This window comes from Monodelphis domestica, chromosome 1 (genome assembly GCF_027887165.1).
Source record: "Monodelphis domestica isolate mMonDom1 chromosome 1, mMonDom1.pri, whole genome shotgun sequence".
Lineage (NCBI taxonomy): Eukaryota > Metazoa > Chordata > Mammalia > Didelphimorphia > Didelphidae > Monodelphis > Monodelphis domestica.
In genome coordinates, this window is record NC_077227.1 from 235,296,250 (window position 1) to 235,313,539 (window position 17,290).

General features: G+C 35.9%; 1 protein-coding gene across 5 annotated transcripts in view; it reads left to right on the forward strand.

Moving 5' to 3' along the window:
- The window catches only part of LOC100019857 (galactocerebrosidase), a 159,590-nt gene that overhangs the window by 42,305 nt on the left and 99,995 nt on the right, over positions 1-17,290 (forward strand). For all 5 annotated transcript variants that reach the window (XR_008914943.1, XM_056810584.1, XM_056810583.1 and 2 more), the window contains exons 4-6: positions 10,859-10,975; positions 12,783-12,922; positions 13,986-14,024. Coding sequence is in view for 4 of the 5 variants with exons in the window: in XM_056810584.1 (XP_056666562.1) it covers positions 10,859-10,975; positions 12,783-12,922; positions 13,986-14,024 (296 nt within the window). In the remaining variant the exon portion in view is untranslated. The remainder of the gene's footprint in view (positions 1-10,858; positions 10,976-12,782; positions 12,923-13,985; positions 14,025-17,290) is intronic.

Consider the following 17,290-nt stretch of genomic DNA (forward strand, 5'->3'; position numbering starts at 1 on the left):
ACTAAATTTAATTTTTACAGTTTTTATTTAAAAGGATATCTTTTGAGTGCACTGATTCTGTTACTTATCTTACCTGAGATTCAGGAGAAAATTTCATCTCCCTACAATTCTTTGGCCCAATTTGAGATTCCTAAAACCCATCCTTACTATGGGTGGGGGGGAACTCAGTGGTTCAGTAGATTGAGAGCCAGGTCTAGAGACAGAAGGTCCTGGGCTCTAATATGGCCTTGGACACTTTTTGGCTGTGTAACCCTGGGAAAGTCACTTGAACCCCATTGCTCACCCCTTAACAATCTTCTTCCTTCTGACAATAGCCATCTAAATGGATAAAAAAAAAACCAAGGAACTTTAAAGAGACTGGAGGTTATATTTTTAAGGCATTTCAGGCTCTAATGTTTTATAAAAACCTCTGTATTTTATTGCATTTTACTGATTGTTTTGTTTAAGATTTAATTTTGTTGGTTTTAAATTCCTATATTAATGTATTCAATACTATTCTGTTACACTGAATCATTTTAATGTACTGGCTTTTAACCACTGTTATATTCTGTTGCTTTCCCCCCCAATAACTATACTGATGAAATATTATTGAATAAGCCCATATATAAAAACAGCTTTTTTCTATTTTTGAGTTTGTAAATTGTCACAAAGAGGATAGATGGACTTCATCAGAACTGGTTATAATTGTATAACAACCTTTGGAAAATTTAATGAGCTAAATATCTCAAATTTATTTTAGGGGTCTTTTAGACATGATTTTTAGAATTTTTAAAACAGTCTTTGGTCATTTTGCCTGTTTCTTTTTTTTTTAATATTATTTTATTTGGTCGTTTTCATACATTATTCACTGGAAACAAAGATCGTTTTCTTTTCCTCCCCTCCCCTCCCCCCCCCCCCCCCCCCCGCCTTTCCCTCTCCCATAGCCGATGCATGATTCCACTGGTTATCACATGTGTTCTTGACTCGAACCCATTTCCCTGTTGTTGGAGTTTGCATTATAGTGTTCATTTAGAGTCTCTCCTCAGTCTTATCTCCTCCAACCCTGTAGTCAAGCAGTTGCTTTTCAGCGGTGTTTTTACTCCCACAGTTTATCCTCTGCTTGTGGGTAGTATTTTTTTTTAGATCCCTTCAGATTGTTCAGGGAAATTGCATTGATACTAATGGAGAAGTCCATCACCTTCGATTGTACCACAATGTATCAGTCTCTGTGTATAATGTTTTCCTGGTTCTGCTCCTTTCGCTCTGCATCACTTCCTGGAGGTTGTTCCAGTCTCCATGGAATTCCTCCACTTTATTATTCCTTTGAGCACAATAGTATTCCATCACCAACATATACCACAATTTGTTCAGCCATTCCCCAATTGAAGGGCATCCCCTCATTTTCCAATTTTTGGCCACCACAAAGAGCGCAGCTATGAATATTTTTGTACAAGTCTTTTTGTCCATTATCTCTTTGGGGTACAAGCCCAGCAGTGCTATGGCTGGATCAAAGGGCAGACAGTCTTTTATCGCCCTTTGGGCATAGTTCCAAATTGCCCTCCAGAATGGTTGGATCAATTCACAACTCCACCAGCAATGAATTAATGTCCCCACTTTGCCACATCCCCTCCAGCATTCATTACTTTCCTTTGCTGTCATGTTAGCCAATCTGCTTCGTGTGAGGTGATACCTCAGAGTTGTTTTGATTTGCATCTCTCTGATTATAAGAGATGTAGAGCACTTTTTCATGTGCTTATTAATAGTTTTGATTTCTTTGGCTGAGAATTGCCTGTTCATGTCCCTTGCCCATTTGTCAATTGGAGAATGGCTTGATTTTTTGTACAGTTGATTTAGTTCTTTATAAATTTTAGTAATTAAACCTTTGTCAGAGGTTTTTATGAAGATTGTTTCCCAATTTGTTGCTACCCTTCTGATTTTGGTTACATTGGTTTTGTTTGTACAAAAACTTTTTAATTTGATGTAATCCAGATTATTTATTTTGCATTTTGTAATTCTTTCTAATTCTTGCTTGGTTTTGAAGTATTTCCCTTCCCAAAGGTCTGACATGTATACTATTCTGTGTTCGCCTAATTTTCTTATAGTTTCCTTCTTTATGTTCAAGTCATTCATCCATTTTGATTTTATCTTGGTGTAGGGTGTGAGGTGTTGATCTAAGCCTAATCTTTCCCATACTGTCCTCCAATTTTCACAACAGTTTTTATGAAATAGTGGATTTTTGTCCCAAAAGCTGGGATCTTTGGGTTTGTCATATACTGTCTTGCTGAGGTTGCTTGCCCCCAGTCTATTCCACTGATCATTTTGCCTGTTTCTAACATGAGATAAGGTCCATTTTAGTAGCTGAAGTGAAATACAATTATAATCCCCACCTCCCACAATTATAAAAATGTGAACGGATGGGACATCACAGTCTCATACCAAAAGACATGGGAAGTTAATCCCAGGGCATTGTACCCCTCTGGATGACTCCAAAAAGAGGAGCATCTCTCATTTATAACTCTTCAGCTCACTTTATCCAACATCAATAATACAGAGTTTTGAGTTTTTCCTAGACTCCTCTGCCACATTTTTAAATAAAATCTAGATTTCTTGATGATGTTCTAGACCCAAATAAGTTTTACTTTGTTTGGAAATATGTTTGCCAAGTTTGAAACATTGCTACACCTGAAAAACTTGTGACAAGTACCCATTTTTTTCATTAAATATCATACAGCAGACTCATGTAAAAATGATAGTGGTTTTTGTTTGCTATTGTAATTAATTGGGCTATTGAGAATTTTGGGGATATTGATACCTACATATTTGTACTACTGTTCTTTATTTAAAAAAAAACTGTTACCTTGTAAAATTCATTTGCTTGTACTCACAGTGGATCATGGCCAGGCATGAAGAGAAAATGGATCTAATTTTTGGTGAGAAATCTTGTAATATATATTTTCTTAGCTGAAACAGTGTGTCAATGATTATAATGTATATTTTTGAATTTAAAAACTCTTTTATTATTATATTTTTCTTGAATGTACAATATACTATTTCAGTCTTTTATTTTTTCTCTCCCTTTTATATTTGAAGCACATGTCACCAGTATTAAGATTTTCTTTAACTTTTTGATTTGGCAGTAATATAAATTTAAAATATATTTGCTATAATGTCAATGCATGCCCCAAAAGCTTGAGACTATAAAAAATGATGCCACTAATTGTTTTAAAAAATTATGGGACTTTGCTTAATGATTCTGTCTGATTCCAGGACAAGATATACAAAAGAGTCATTGCACAGGGCCAAAGAAACACAAAGCTAAACCTGAATTGTGCCAAAAGAGCACACAGGTCAAAAATGAAGAAACCAATCCAGGTAGGATTGATGCACTTCTAAGCAAATACAAAGGACTTGAACCTAGTGTGAGAATCAAGGTGCAATGCTTAACATATGTTAAGATGTAGGCCTTCTTTGTATCCACACTCTTCATGAAAATATTTACAGATGAGTATCTCAAATTTGGCTCCTACTTGGTTCCTATAATCTAGTCCCTTTTTCTGTCTTTCATAATGTGGCAACTTTCTGTAGTCCTGGCTACTGATTGGGTAAATGCTTACTTGCTTATATCATTTTAATTGGGCCTTCATTCAAGGACCTGTTATAGATATAGTTTTCCTTTACTTGGAATTTTTACATGTAAGACTTTGATAGTCTATATTTCCTTCAGAAATTATTGTTTTATTTGGATTATTTTTTTTGTTTTTGGTTTCTCTTACCAATTGATTCATACACCTCATAACTCAGCCATGCATCCCTAAGTGATCCCTATGTTTTTCAATCACACTCTTCAAGGGGGAAAATGTAAATATTATTATTAATTTAAATTACAAAGTTTAAATTCCTTTTGAGAGTAATTTTAGGTTAAGAAACATGATACCTCTCCAAATCCAGAAACTGAACTGTTTGGAGAAGACACCATGAAGTTGCCTCCACAGACCACAAGCTGCATGAGAAAGATCAAGAATGAACTTTGGGTGTGGGGTTTGAATGCATTTGTTTTGTATGCATACTCTTATGCCAAAGGGGACTGCCCCCTAACTGGCTTTTTGTCAATGAGCCTAGTAATCAATGGTTTTTTTTTTTCCTTCTATCCTCAAATTATTGTAATCTTTAAGTTGATTCTGTTTCCATGATCCTTTTGGGGAAACTGGTTTCCCAATATGATCACAGGGAGGTATGTAAAAATGGAGATTTGAATCCTAGACTTCAATCCCCAGAAGTCCTTGGTATTTCTCAGAATTCCCTATAGTCTCACCTGAGTCTCCTCCTGGACGAGATCACAGTTAGTATTTAAACTGGCTGTAATGCCTACCTCACTCTCTTCCTCTACTCGGCCATTGCAATATGTAGTAAGTAAGCTGTGAATGGGCTAATCAGCCTTAGGCACGTGGTTTTCTTATTTTGTATTTTCTTATTCCTTGATTTCATATAATCCTTAATAAACCTCATAAAATATAATATTTCTATTACTAGAGACTAAATTTAATTTTTACAGGAGTGAATCACATTGCACAGATGTTGATACAGTTTTTTTTAGGAAGTATGGGCTTCCATCCTTTTGCCAACCATATGCCTTTTACTTATTTGGCTCCTAGATGTTTTTTCCATGACTGAGCCTCATCCCTATGGTTAGCTTTGGTAAGATCATGCTTTTCCACTAGGGAAAGATTCAGAACATGGTAGGGACCAAATGTTGCTGTTATATTTGCCTTTTTGTTTCCCAGGGATATTTTGTCCTTGCCATAGGTGTGTTCTTTACAATGAACAATTGCAACTTCCCTTGGCAAGTCCACTGCTGCTATCAGATGGGATAGCAGGTCTTTATATGCAATTAGTTTTTCAATTGTTTTAATAAAACCTCTGTTTTTCCATGTAAATGCATTGGAATGGACTATTGTAAAACTGTAAGCAGAATCTGTGTACACATTGACTCTTTTTCCTTTTGCTAACTCGAGAGCATGGAGCAAAGCTTTTAACTCCGTGCCCTGGATGCTGACATGACTAGGTAGTGAAGCATGCCATAGCATCCTATCGTTTAGTCACTACTGCTGCACCTCTGACCCTGTGTTCTCTATAGATGTATGAGGATCCATCAGTGTATGACTCCATATCTGAGTCACTAAGGGGTGTATCTTTAAGATCTTCCCTAGGCTTATATATTATTTCTACCACTTGGTTGCAGTCATATAGTGTTTCACCTCCCAAAGGCAAATCAGGAATCAGAGTAGCTCGATTTAGACGTGTACACCTATGATGTTGTCATTCCATAGCAAAATGATCTCATACTGAGACAGCCTGACAGATGTAAATGCATGCATATTCTGTGACCATAAGAGGTTTTCAATTTGGTGAGCAGAATACACATTTAGGTTACAGCCTAGTACAATGTCAATTGCTTTATTTACCATGAGGGTGGTTGCAGCAATGCTCCTCAGGCAAAGTACCATTCCTTGTGCTACATTATCGAGGACCATACTATAGAATGCAATAGGTCTTAAATTTAACCCCAAATATTGTGCCAATACCCCTGAAGATATGCCTTGAGCTTCATGAACATACAAGTGGAACTCCTTCTCATAGTTTGGTATCTCTTGTGCTGGGGCTGTAAGTATTGCCTATTTTAACTTTGACAAAACATGGAGGTATTCTTTAGTTAATTGCAACATTTCTTTTACCTCATTCTTTGTCAAGTCTGTCAAGCATTCTGAAATCATATGGGAATACCCTATGACATCATATGGGAATACCCTATGATATACTGTCGAGAGAAACCAGCAACCCCTAAGAATGCTCTAAGTTGTTGCTTAGTTCTAGAGATTCCTAGCTTCTGTATATCAGCTATTCTTTTACTAGAGATCTTTTACTAGAGATTTTACTAGAGCCCTCTTCCAGGATAAACCCCAAGTACTCGACTTTTGGGAGTACTTACAGAATCTTCTTCTTAGAAACATTATGCCCTCTCTTCTATAGCTCTATAAGTAGCCTTTTTGAGTCTTTTAAACATGTCTTTGGATCCAGTGATGCTAGAAGTAATTTGTCAACATAGTGCACCAACTTGCTGTGCTTGAACCTAGGTCTCTTTGGAGAAATTGGCAGAAGATAGAGGCACTTTCAGAACAGCCCTGCACTAAATGAGTCCAATAGAGCTTAATTTGTTCCCAGGAGAATGCAAAAATGTTTTGAGAGTCAGGGTGCAATGGAATTGTGAAGTAGGCATTGCTCAGATCAATCATGGTGTACCACTGGGTGTTGGGAGGAATATATATATAATAATGTCATTTGGTGAAGGTGTAATAGTATGAGTCTTCTTTATAAAGTTGTTTACTGCCCTAAGATCCTCTAAAAATCTCCAGGCGAATGTACCATCAGCATTTGGTTTGGTCTTCTTAATGGCTAAAAGAAAACTATTAAATTCAGACACTGTTGGTCTTAAAATGCCTTGCTCCAGTAAACTGTTGATGATTGGAGTTATGCCTTGAATAGCTTCTTTACTAAGTTTGTATTGAGGTATCTTAGGAGATACACTATCCCTGACTTCTATTTTTACTGGTGTTGCAGATTAAATTATACCCACATCATTTTGATGTTTTATAAAAAACTCCTTGTGGTCTATCTTCAGGAATTTCATACATTGATGTTAATACATGTAGTTGTTCAGGTTTTTCCTATATTTGCTCTAAGTATAACAATGGATAATGTTTGAGTGAATGTTTGGGTAGATGTAAATATATGTTTCCAGACTGTTCACACTGCAGGGTTGTGCTGATTTTACATAAAAAATTGCATCCTAAAAGGTTATCCTGGCATCCAGGAATTAGGAGGAAAGTATGGTCAATGGTGAGAGGGCCTAGTTTAACCATTGTGCTTTTGAGCTCTGGGTCCTGCTGTATTTCCCCAGTAGCTCCTGCCACTGAAACCATACCCCCTATGGTAGTATCTCCTGGGAATGTGTTTAGGACAGACTTGGAGGCACCAGTATCAATGAGAGTCTTGTGTTGTTTCTTCCCCACCTTAGTCCATACATGTGGTTCGGGTGTTTCAGTTGTTAAAGAACCAGTTTTCATGTTGTTGATTTGCACTGCCCCTACATCAGTTGTTGACTGTATGGTTGGACTAATTAAAATTTCTTGGTTTAATTCATTTCCTGACTGATCTCCACTGACACTCAGTTCTTTAATCTGTGTCACTGCCTAAGAACATGAATCATAGCTCCCTGCTGTTTTGTACTGAGATGGTCAGACAGTCCCCCTGCATTTAGAACTTTAACTTCATGCTGGCTGAGCCACCTTGACAATTATTGTTTCCTGCATTCCATCTATATTTTCAAATTTTATAGTTGTTAATTTTTCAATATTTTGAATCTGATTTGTACTATCAACCCCTTTTCTAGATGTATAATTACTTAAATTTGACTTTTTCTTGTTATATTGTAATGGATGAAAAATCTCAGCTTCAGGATTCAAACTAGTTCTTTTTTCTACAGGAGTATGCACCAAGCAACTTTTTCTACTTTCAATCAGTCCAAGTGGGGATTTGTTCATTTCTGTGAGAATATTTATTTTGTATTCAGGTTTTACAGTTTCAGGTGCCTTAGTAACAGTCATCTCTGCTTTCACATTAATGACTTGGTTTAGAGAATTGAAATTTTATTTCCTTTTTACTGATGTCAACCTATGGTGTTTTTGATGCAAGTTTTTATAACTTTTTCTTCTCTGATAAATCCCTAAACCAAATCTGCACCCAAAGAAATTCTCCAGATATGTTTTAATTGGTTCTTTGGTTTTCTCTTGTCCATACTATGCTCCCTGTTTCTGAACTTTCTACATTGTTTCATCTCTGCAATTATATTTCTGATCTCAGTTTCCATCTCCATAACTTCTGTTTGCTTTTTACTAATATTTTGTTTTGATCCTTAAGGAGAAACTCTCACAGAACCTATAAATTCATTTGCAGATACAATTCTTGTAACCTCATCTCCCTTTTAAAATTGTTAATTTCAATCCTTTTTGTTCCTTGTTTTTGACATAATTCTTTCTCCCATATTAAGTCTCTTGGTTAAATAACTTAGGGTCCTGGCTTCATGCTGTATATCTCCCTTTTGCCACAACGTCAGAGTAGCATGGTTTTGCCCCTTTTTGTATCTGTTCCTGCATCAATTTTAAATCTGCTGTTTGTGAATCTTTTAACAAGCAGTGCGAGCAGCAAGTGTTATTGTTTCTATAGTAAGTCCTTCCCTGGTTATTTCCATGATTTCTTGTGGTTCTATCATTGCCCTGTTCATATTTTTCCTTTAGATAGCAATCCTTGACAATGTGACTGACTCTGTTGCATAAAAAGCATTTTCTTTTCTCTTTGACCCCTTTGATTTTGGTAAGAAGGTCTAGATTATGTTTTGATCGTGTTTAAGCTTTTCACTTCTTCAATTTCCTTTTGTCTCAAGGAGTCGTCTGTATTCTGCAATTTTTGTTTGAGTTCATCTTTCTCCCTCTCCTGCTCTTTCTGATTATCATAAAGATAATTTTCTGTGTCCCTAAGTTCTGAAATAGAGATGGCATCGTATTTAGGGAAATAATTTCTTCAATGCATGTGGCATCACCTCAAAAACTGCCATCTAATATGGGTCACTGATTCCTGTGAGTCCTGGCTAATTCCCATAATGGACTCTATATTTTCTGCCAACCTGGTGATGTAAGTTGCAGGGTGTTCATTCTTTTCCTGCACCATTTTATCAAATTTGCTCCAAGCATTTGGTTTTGAGCAAAAAGACTTAATTGATGCAGATGGTCTTCTTTGCATTTCTTTAAGTATGAGAAGTTAGATGGTCTAGCGAAATCAAAGTCCTCCCATTCATGTGCCCTGGGCCAGTCTTTCAAACTGTCATCTTGCTTGGTCTTGTCTACAAGCTGCTAGTGTTCATGGTAGCTAAATACCTCTCCCATAATCAAATCAATATCATCAAAATTGGGCTCAAAGATTTTGAAGGCACATTTTAGCTCTATAACACATTTATAGGGCTCATTTATGAATTTTGCAAATTGTTTTTTCAGGGAGTCCAAGTCTTGGGTTGTGAAAGACTTGTGTACTTTAGAGTGTATGGAACACACCCACTCCATCAGTAATTTTTGTCAAATCACAAAGAGGCTGGATTTTATGAGCCCCTGTGACCTCAGTTGATGTGTTATCTTGTCTGGTATTGTCCTCTGCCTTGTCAGAAACCTTGTCCTTATCTGTGGTTTCATTTGTCTTGTTTGCATCTTTCCCTGAAGCAACTGTGTCTCCAACCATATCTTTAGGTGTTTCAGCCCCTTCCCTAGCACTGTCTTTTTCCTTTCTAGACAAATATTCATTGCACAATTTCTGGACCAAGTCTTCTACTTTGTTGTCCAATACAAGTATCTGTGCAGCCTTCCTAGGTGTTAGCATACTTAGAGCAGTTTTTAAGTAAGAGAGGGTCTGTATGGTGGCCATGAGGATCACATATACTTGGGTAACCATCTGCCAAACTTTGGTGTTTGAGATGGTATCATGGTAAGGAATGACATTGTGTTGGCTATAAGTTGTACCGTGTCCATTTTGACACTGGTCACCATATTGTAAATAATACAATATGTCCAGTAAATCATAATTGCCATTAGCACAGATGGCCAAAAGATCAATTACAGCATCATGCTTTTTTTTTCCAAACTCCTCTGTCCTAGCCCTTCAAAATATGGCTACCTTTGTTTTGGGGTTCCAACTGACAACCCTCTTTTCAATTGCCTGGGATGGATTCTGGCTTTTTCCTGGGGTGCCAAATTGTAATATCGAGAGGAACTAAAAAGGTGAGGGGATCAGACAGCAACTATTTTTGGGGACTGAGTTCTGTGTGGCACTTCCTTTTCCTTCCTGAGTTAAGCTGTTGTCAGTGGAGTCAGGCAGTTCAGACTAGAGGGTAAGTCTATTCCCCACAGCTTTCTTCTTTTGATGAATTGAAAATCCTCCTCCTATTACATAGACTCTGCATCAATTCTGTTATAATTCAAAGTATCTAATTTATTTTGAAAGGAAGGGAGAGGGCAGAGGGAAGGAAGAAGGTCCCTTACTATTTCCTTCCTAACTACAATTCCTGAAGACTTGGCCAAGGAAAGGAATATGGCTAAGGGAAAATAGAGTCTCTATTCCAAGGGTTGTCTTCATTTGGGCAAGAAACTTCATTTAATTCAGTTCAGGCAAAAGGGTTTGAGAAGATTATCTCTCCTATCCAGCTCTCTCAGAGTCCTAGATAAGAAGACCAGAAATTTCTGCAACACCTTTTTTGAATCTTCATGGAACTTTCCCATCCCCCGCAGGTCCTGAAGGTTCCATCTGCCTTTCTCTGAGGCATCCCTTCAAACTTCTTCAAATTACAGATTTCCTTTGCTTTTGGCCATTCCCTTATTCACAATTCCTGTCTCTTGTCTTGTTTTGCAGCTTTTAGCATTGAATCTGTAGATTTTTTTTCTTATTGTTTGTGGAGGAGTTTGGAGAGCAAGGAAGTCTCAGACCCTATTTGGCCACCTTCACACAATCCTGAAAAATCCCAAGGACTAAAAGTTCTAAGCAAGCTCTAATTATTTCTTTCTGTATGCAGATTATGTAATTATAAAAATATATTAAGTATTAACATTTTTGGCCAGTCATTTAAGAAACCTTTCTATGAAGTTATTTTTTAATTTCAGATTTTAACCTGGAATGCTATTTCTTAGAAGTGTGTTTTTAAGTGAATCTAGCATAGTTTAAGTGAATCTAGCATGATCTGGAAACTAAACATTTCTTTCCCTTTTTTCCCCTCTGTTCTGTTTAGATGGCACTGAGCCCTCCCATATGCACTTTAAACAGGAGGGGGCTGACTATCGCCGGGGCTATGAATGGTGGTTAATGAAGGAAGCTAAGAAGAGGAATCCCAATATTAAACTTATTGGTAAGAAATTTAATATTTGATTCTCCTTCAGAGCTTTCCTATCCAGGTGAGTAAAGCTCCCATTACTTTATAATGGCATTATTCTTTATTCTTTGAATGTGAGTTTGATTTGGGAAATAAACCAATTTATTGGAATCAAGTATAGTAACAACTCAGTCATTCACTGGAGATTCAGATGAGTTGATTAATTGCTTAAATAAAAAAATCTAAAAGTCTAAACATTAATATTAATTTTTTAATCCAGAACAAGATATGATTATAAAGTCACATAGCTTTTTTTAAGAGTATGATTTCTAACTCAGAGTAGTTGTAGAAAAAGTCTTCAAAGAGTGTTGTGAACAATCATAACATTATCAGAAAGTGTATTGTCTCAGTGTTACTAACTAGAGAAACTCAGTTACTAGAGTAACACTTAGGGATATCACTGTTATATATATTTATATATGGTATAAAAATGTTTCGTATGTTCAGATTTGGCATCTTTACTAAAACAGTTCTGTTATTTCTATTTTCATGTTATAAATACATTATTATTGATTGAGATCCAGAAGGGATCCTAGAAGGCAGTTAGGCCAAACTCTCATTTTAAAAATATGGAGATTAATGATTAGAAAGGTTAATTTATTTCTTTAAAGTCACACAGGGACTAAGAGATTGAACTGGAATTCAGAGTCAACTCGTTATTTCAAATCTATCACCCTATGCTGTGTACTTATATGCTGTCCTGCCCCTAAATATATATATATATATATAATGTCTCTGTATATAATCTATAGTATAATGTAATGATATAAACTCACTTAGAGATCATTAAATTACTATATTATTATATATGGTAACAATAATTGTAGCACATATATTATACATGTGCTATACTATATAATAAAGTATATATTCTATGTTTTCCAATAATATAAAATATACTACTGTATTATAAAATATGTTTGATAATATAATAATAGTAATAATATATTCATTATTGCATAATATATTATATAATACTATAAAATATATAATACAATATATAAATACATATATGTAATAAGAAATTATATACTAAGTATACTCTATTAATATATTCTATTCTATTAACTGCTATAATTAGTATATTATATAATACTATAAATATACAAGTAGGTATGATATAATATATAAAATAAAATATACTATAAAATACTTTGTATTTGTACAGATACTATACACACAGACACATGCACATATATATGTATACATATATATGATCTCTTGATGGGTTTTTACCAATTTATTACTAACATTCAGCTTGAGGTTTAGATTCAGATAGATCTGACCAAATTTACAAAATATTCTTCTCTATTCCCTGAAGCATTAGACACATTTCCTAAATTCAGTAAACATTTATTAAGTGCTTTCTATATACTAGGCAGATACTCTGCCATCAAGGAGTTTACTATCTAATAGGGAAAACAATACACAAAAAGAAGCTCTAAGAGGTAACTTATGTAGAGGAACTGAAGAAAAATGAGGTTATCTGGACAGTTGTGAGCCTGCTATGAAGGAAGACTTCAGGAGGTGTTTAATGTCCCACCCTCTAGCCTCCAGTCAAGGTGGAGAGGCAATTGACAGTTGAGAAAGTGTTGAATATCAAAAAACATTTTGTTTTCCACTAAAAAATACTTTTAGTACTTTTGGAAAAGAACATGGACACCTATTCTGTCTGTGAAATTCATCAGAAGTGTGTATGTGTAAAAAAACTAAGCATTACTTTAATGTTGATTGACTTGCTCTCTTAACTCAGCCTGTTATACTTTGATTATCTCTTTCTTAGGGTTGCCATGGTCATTTCCTGGTTGGCTAGGTCCCGGTAGAACTGATCCCTATGAGAATATTACAATGACTGCTTTATATGTTGTGTCTTGGATATTGGGTGCTAAAAAACATCATAAATTGGACATCGATTATATTGGGGTTAGTAATATATTTGAGTTTTATCTTTGAGTATATTTGAGTAATATCTTTCAGTTTTGTTATTTTTACCCTGCATCATTAGTTAAATTTTATATTTAGATGCTACTACATTCCATCATGTAACTGGTCCTTCCTGTCATCTGTCTAATTTTTTCCTTTGGTAATGTAAATGACCTTTACTTCTTTGGAAGTGTCATCCAGTCTCCTCCCTTCTTCTGTATATCCATCAGGGACTAGGAACTGGAGAGCTGTTTTCTAGGCTTAGTCTTGTCACTAAGTAACTATGAGAATTAGGACAAGTTATTTAATTCCTGGTGCTTTTGCTCTTTCATCTGTAAAAGTGGGAAAATGGGTTGGTTTGTCAGGGTGCCTCTGAAATTCTGTGATTGTCTAATCCTAATCCTAATGCATTTAATTAGTATTCCTTGCTATTATCCTTCCCATGGCCATTAAGAATTTGATTTGTCTATTTGGCTTAGTAATATATTTTATGGATGCCCAGTTGACAGGTTGAAATACAGTTTGCTGACTAATATATGACCTGCCTTTAGGAATGTAGGCAAAGGGGGAAAACTGGTTGGCTCAGTGGATTGAGAGCCAGAGCTAGAAATGGGAGGTCCTAGGTTCAAATCTGGCTTTAGACACTTCCCAGCTGTGTTACCCTGGGCAAGTCACTTAACCCCCATTGCCTAGCCCTTACTGCTCTTCTGCCTTGGAGTCAATATTGACTCTAAGACAGAAGATAAGCGTTTAAAAAAAAAAAGAATGTAGGCAAAGGATTAATTTTTTTTTACTTGTTTTAAAATTTTTCTTTTAATTTTGTTCCCTCTGGATTTCTAGTAAATTGAGCTATATGTCTAATTCCTTTAAAATATTTTTTTCTTTAAAGGTACCCTAATGTCTTATAAAACATAAATATATGCATTCTCTAAGGCATGAAAGTAAGAAAAGTAGCAGTAACATAATTTGAAACATGGGGAAGGAGTTCCAGTTATTTTGACTCTTGCTTTACATTTGAACTTTTATATTTCAACCTTATTTAAAAATGTGTTTTGTTTTTTAGATTTGGAATGAGAAAGATCCTCAACAAAACTATATAAAGGTTTGTAGTACCTTGAAATGCTTTATTTCCATATTGTTGGCAGACAAGGAAAATTATGAGCTCACTGAAATTGAAGCCATGGCAACACCAAAATATCAAAAATGTCGCTTTTAACTTTATTGTTTAAAAATCTCCTAATCACCTTGGTGCCTTAGCATTTGTTTCATGCTCTAATAAATTAACTCCAGAGCCAATGAAATAGCAGCTCAGCACTGTTTAGCTATTGCAGAATCCAGCAGGTCTAGCCATGAGAGGAGAGGGTCAAACCCAAAGGGATCTGGCTCAAACAACATTTGTAAAGTACTCAGTTTGGGACCCTAGAAGCAGCCTAACTCACCCCAGGCCTCAAAATGACCAAAATAGAAATTCAAGACAGTTCTCCTCTACCCCAGGAGTAGAGTTGACCTTCAACACATAGGCAAAAGTTATGAAAAAGAACCCCACAAAATGAGTAAAAGACCAAGAAAAAACCTGACTCTAGAAAACTTACAGCAACAGAGATGACCAAAATGCAAGCTCAGAAGATAGCAGTACAAAAATGAAAAATGTGTGATATCTCAAAGGAAAATATGAAAGGCTCAAAATGAACTCCTAAAAGAGCTCTAAAAGAGGATAAAAAAAATAGTAGGGGGACAGCTAAAGTGACTCAGTGGATTAAAAGCCAGGCCTTTAGACAGAGGGTCCTGGATTCAAATGTGACCTTAGACGCTTCCTAGTATAAGAGATGATGAGACTGGGTTCCCTCCAGTTTTACTTTGGTGCCTAGAGAGAAAAGTATGAAAGAGTCAAGGAGATGGGGGGGGGGGGGAGATTGGTCCTCCCCTTTCTTCCTCTAGGGAAGAAAGTCTTTTAGAAGGACAGAATATGTTCCTTTAGAGTCTGGGTTGATTATAGAAGTTAAAGATTGGAGCTGGCTTTCCTCCCTTGAGGAGAAACATATAGCTCTCCCCCCATTCTTCACTTCCCCTTCTTGATGTTATGAGGCAAGCAGACTTGATCTAAGAGGAATAACTCTTTTATTCTAAGGGACACACAAGACAGGGAGAGTGGGCTTGTGGGATAAGTAGACTGGGAAATGGGAAATCCTTATAAGCTAACAACTAAATCTCTCCCTATGGGGATATGTCCTGGAGGTTCAGGCTGTCTGCCTGACCCTACTTGGTCAGTTGTGAGATTTGTCCTTACTTCTATCTAACCTAGTTGTGGCATGAAGTTCAAAGGACAATTTTAGGGAATAGAGAGAATTCTTCTTTGGGTGAATGGCTTCCTAACAAAAGTCTCATCCACTCCTTTATCCTCAGTTGGATCCAAGGGGCTTGGGTTGACTGAGAGGTGGTCAGTGCTCAGAAAGGTCTTCTGTCTCAGAGGTATCTCTCAGACCAACCTCTCCAGGATAACTCCCCAAAGAGAAGTGAGGTGATCTGGCAGTTTCTCTTCAGCTCTTCTGTGTTCCTTCCTGGAATCTTCCATCTTCTTCATCCTTCCCCCTCTTGTGTTACTCCTGATTTTCTCTCTTACAGATTCCCCCTTGTGGTTTTTCACAAATTTGTCACCTTGACAGTTTGCGGCAACTTTGAATACATTACTTACCTTATGTTTATTCTTAGCACTAAATTTCTGTCTATATGCTATTCTCTATATTCCCCTCCCAACATAAGAAATCTCTTAACCCTTAACCATGTCCTATTCTTAACCTAATTTAGGTTAATTTGGCTTAAATAAAACTCTGCTAAAATAGGGTTTCTGGGAAAAGATTTAGGGTAAGTGTGTCAGTTACACAGGTTTATACAATTATATAACTTGGGTTTTAGGATTAACAGTATCTCTGAACAATATGCAACAATGTTAACTCTTTAGTAACAATATCTTCCTGAACTCTTAGCTAAAGTAAAATTCTTTTAACTCCTTATGTTATGTTTACATTACTTTTCTAGGTATTACAATTTCATTAACCTTTTATGAAATATAAGTGATTTATATGTTAATTCTATTCTTTCCCTATGTCTGACTCTCTAAGATTTTGAACTTCCCTTTTTGACCCTGACTATCCTGTCCCTGATTTAAGAAAGGTTAATATGTTAGTTTATTCCTATTTTATGTTAGTGTCCTAAAATTTTACATTATGCATGTATATGCTTACTATACAATCATTACATATGATACAAACATATTACCTATATACATGAGTTTTGCTTTGGAGTTAACTAGAGAGAAAAAGGTTTTTTTGTTGTTGTTGTTTTTTTATCTGCTTATTTGATTCCTGCAAGAAATGCAGGCACAAATATAACCACATTATTCCATTATAATGGACCTTGCTTATCTACAACCAAGGTCCCTAAATCAGCGTATTTCATGTTTAGGTTCTAAATATGTAGTGTGGCATGCATATACTTAATCCTCGCTGATAACTTCTTCACATGTTGACTGTTGATTCTATTTTCCTTCCTTCTTATATTGGGTTTGTTGCATGCATGTCTTTAGTGTGAAGTTAATATGTACAGTGATTCGTCTTACATGACATGCTTTTTAGAAGTTCTTTTTCTACACAGTTCATGATTTACAGTTCTTTTCTATGTTCCCTTTGTCCATTTAAAGTCTCCACTCTTCCTGGAGGGATTTCTGGTATGGATTCTTCCTCTGTTAAGTGAACCCATCTTGACTTTTGTCTCACTTTGCTTATAGATTCTTCTCTTCTTTTGCAGGAACATGCATGCATGTATGAGTAGTTGCAGTTGTGTGAGTGTATGTAAGATTTGTTCAGGTTGTGTGAGTGTGAATAAGACTTTGTGATGTTTTTCTTATTTGTTTTTATGATTTTGAATGTATGTCATGTTCTTATAGTGTGATTGATAGTGAATGAGGGTTGAGATTGAGAGCTAGATAGATGTGGAATTAGGTTCATGTATTTTTCTTCTTGGATTATGATTTGTCTTTCTGCAGTTATTATTCATATTTCAGCATCACTTTCTTTGGGGCTATACATATTTTGTGTGTCCTCAGTTTAGTCAGTTTCTCTTTGGGTTTGTATTTCTTGTGTTTGATCTGGGGCAAAGTCTGTTTCCTCTGGGCTAGCTGGAGCAAAGTGGTGTTTGACATGAGAAGTACTGTGGTTCTTTCCCTATGACTTTGATTGAAGTAGGTGTTGTGATCGTGACTTGAAATGGTCTGTTTCAATTTGGCTCTGTTGCTGTACTTCTGGTGGAGTTTTTCACATACACTATATCTCTGGGGTTGATATTGTGTAGTGCAAAGTCTAGTGCAATACT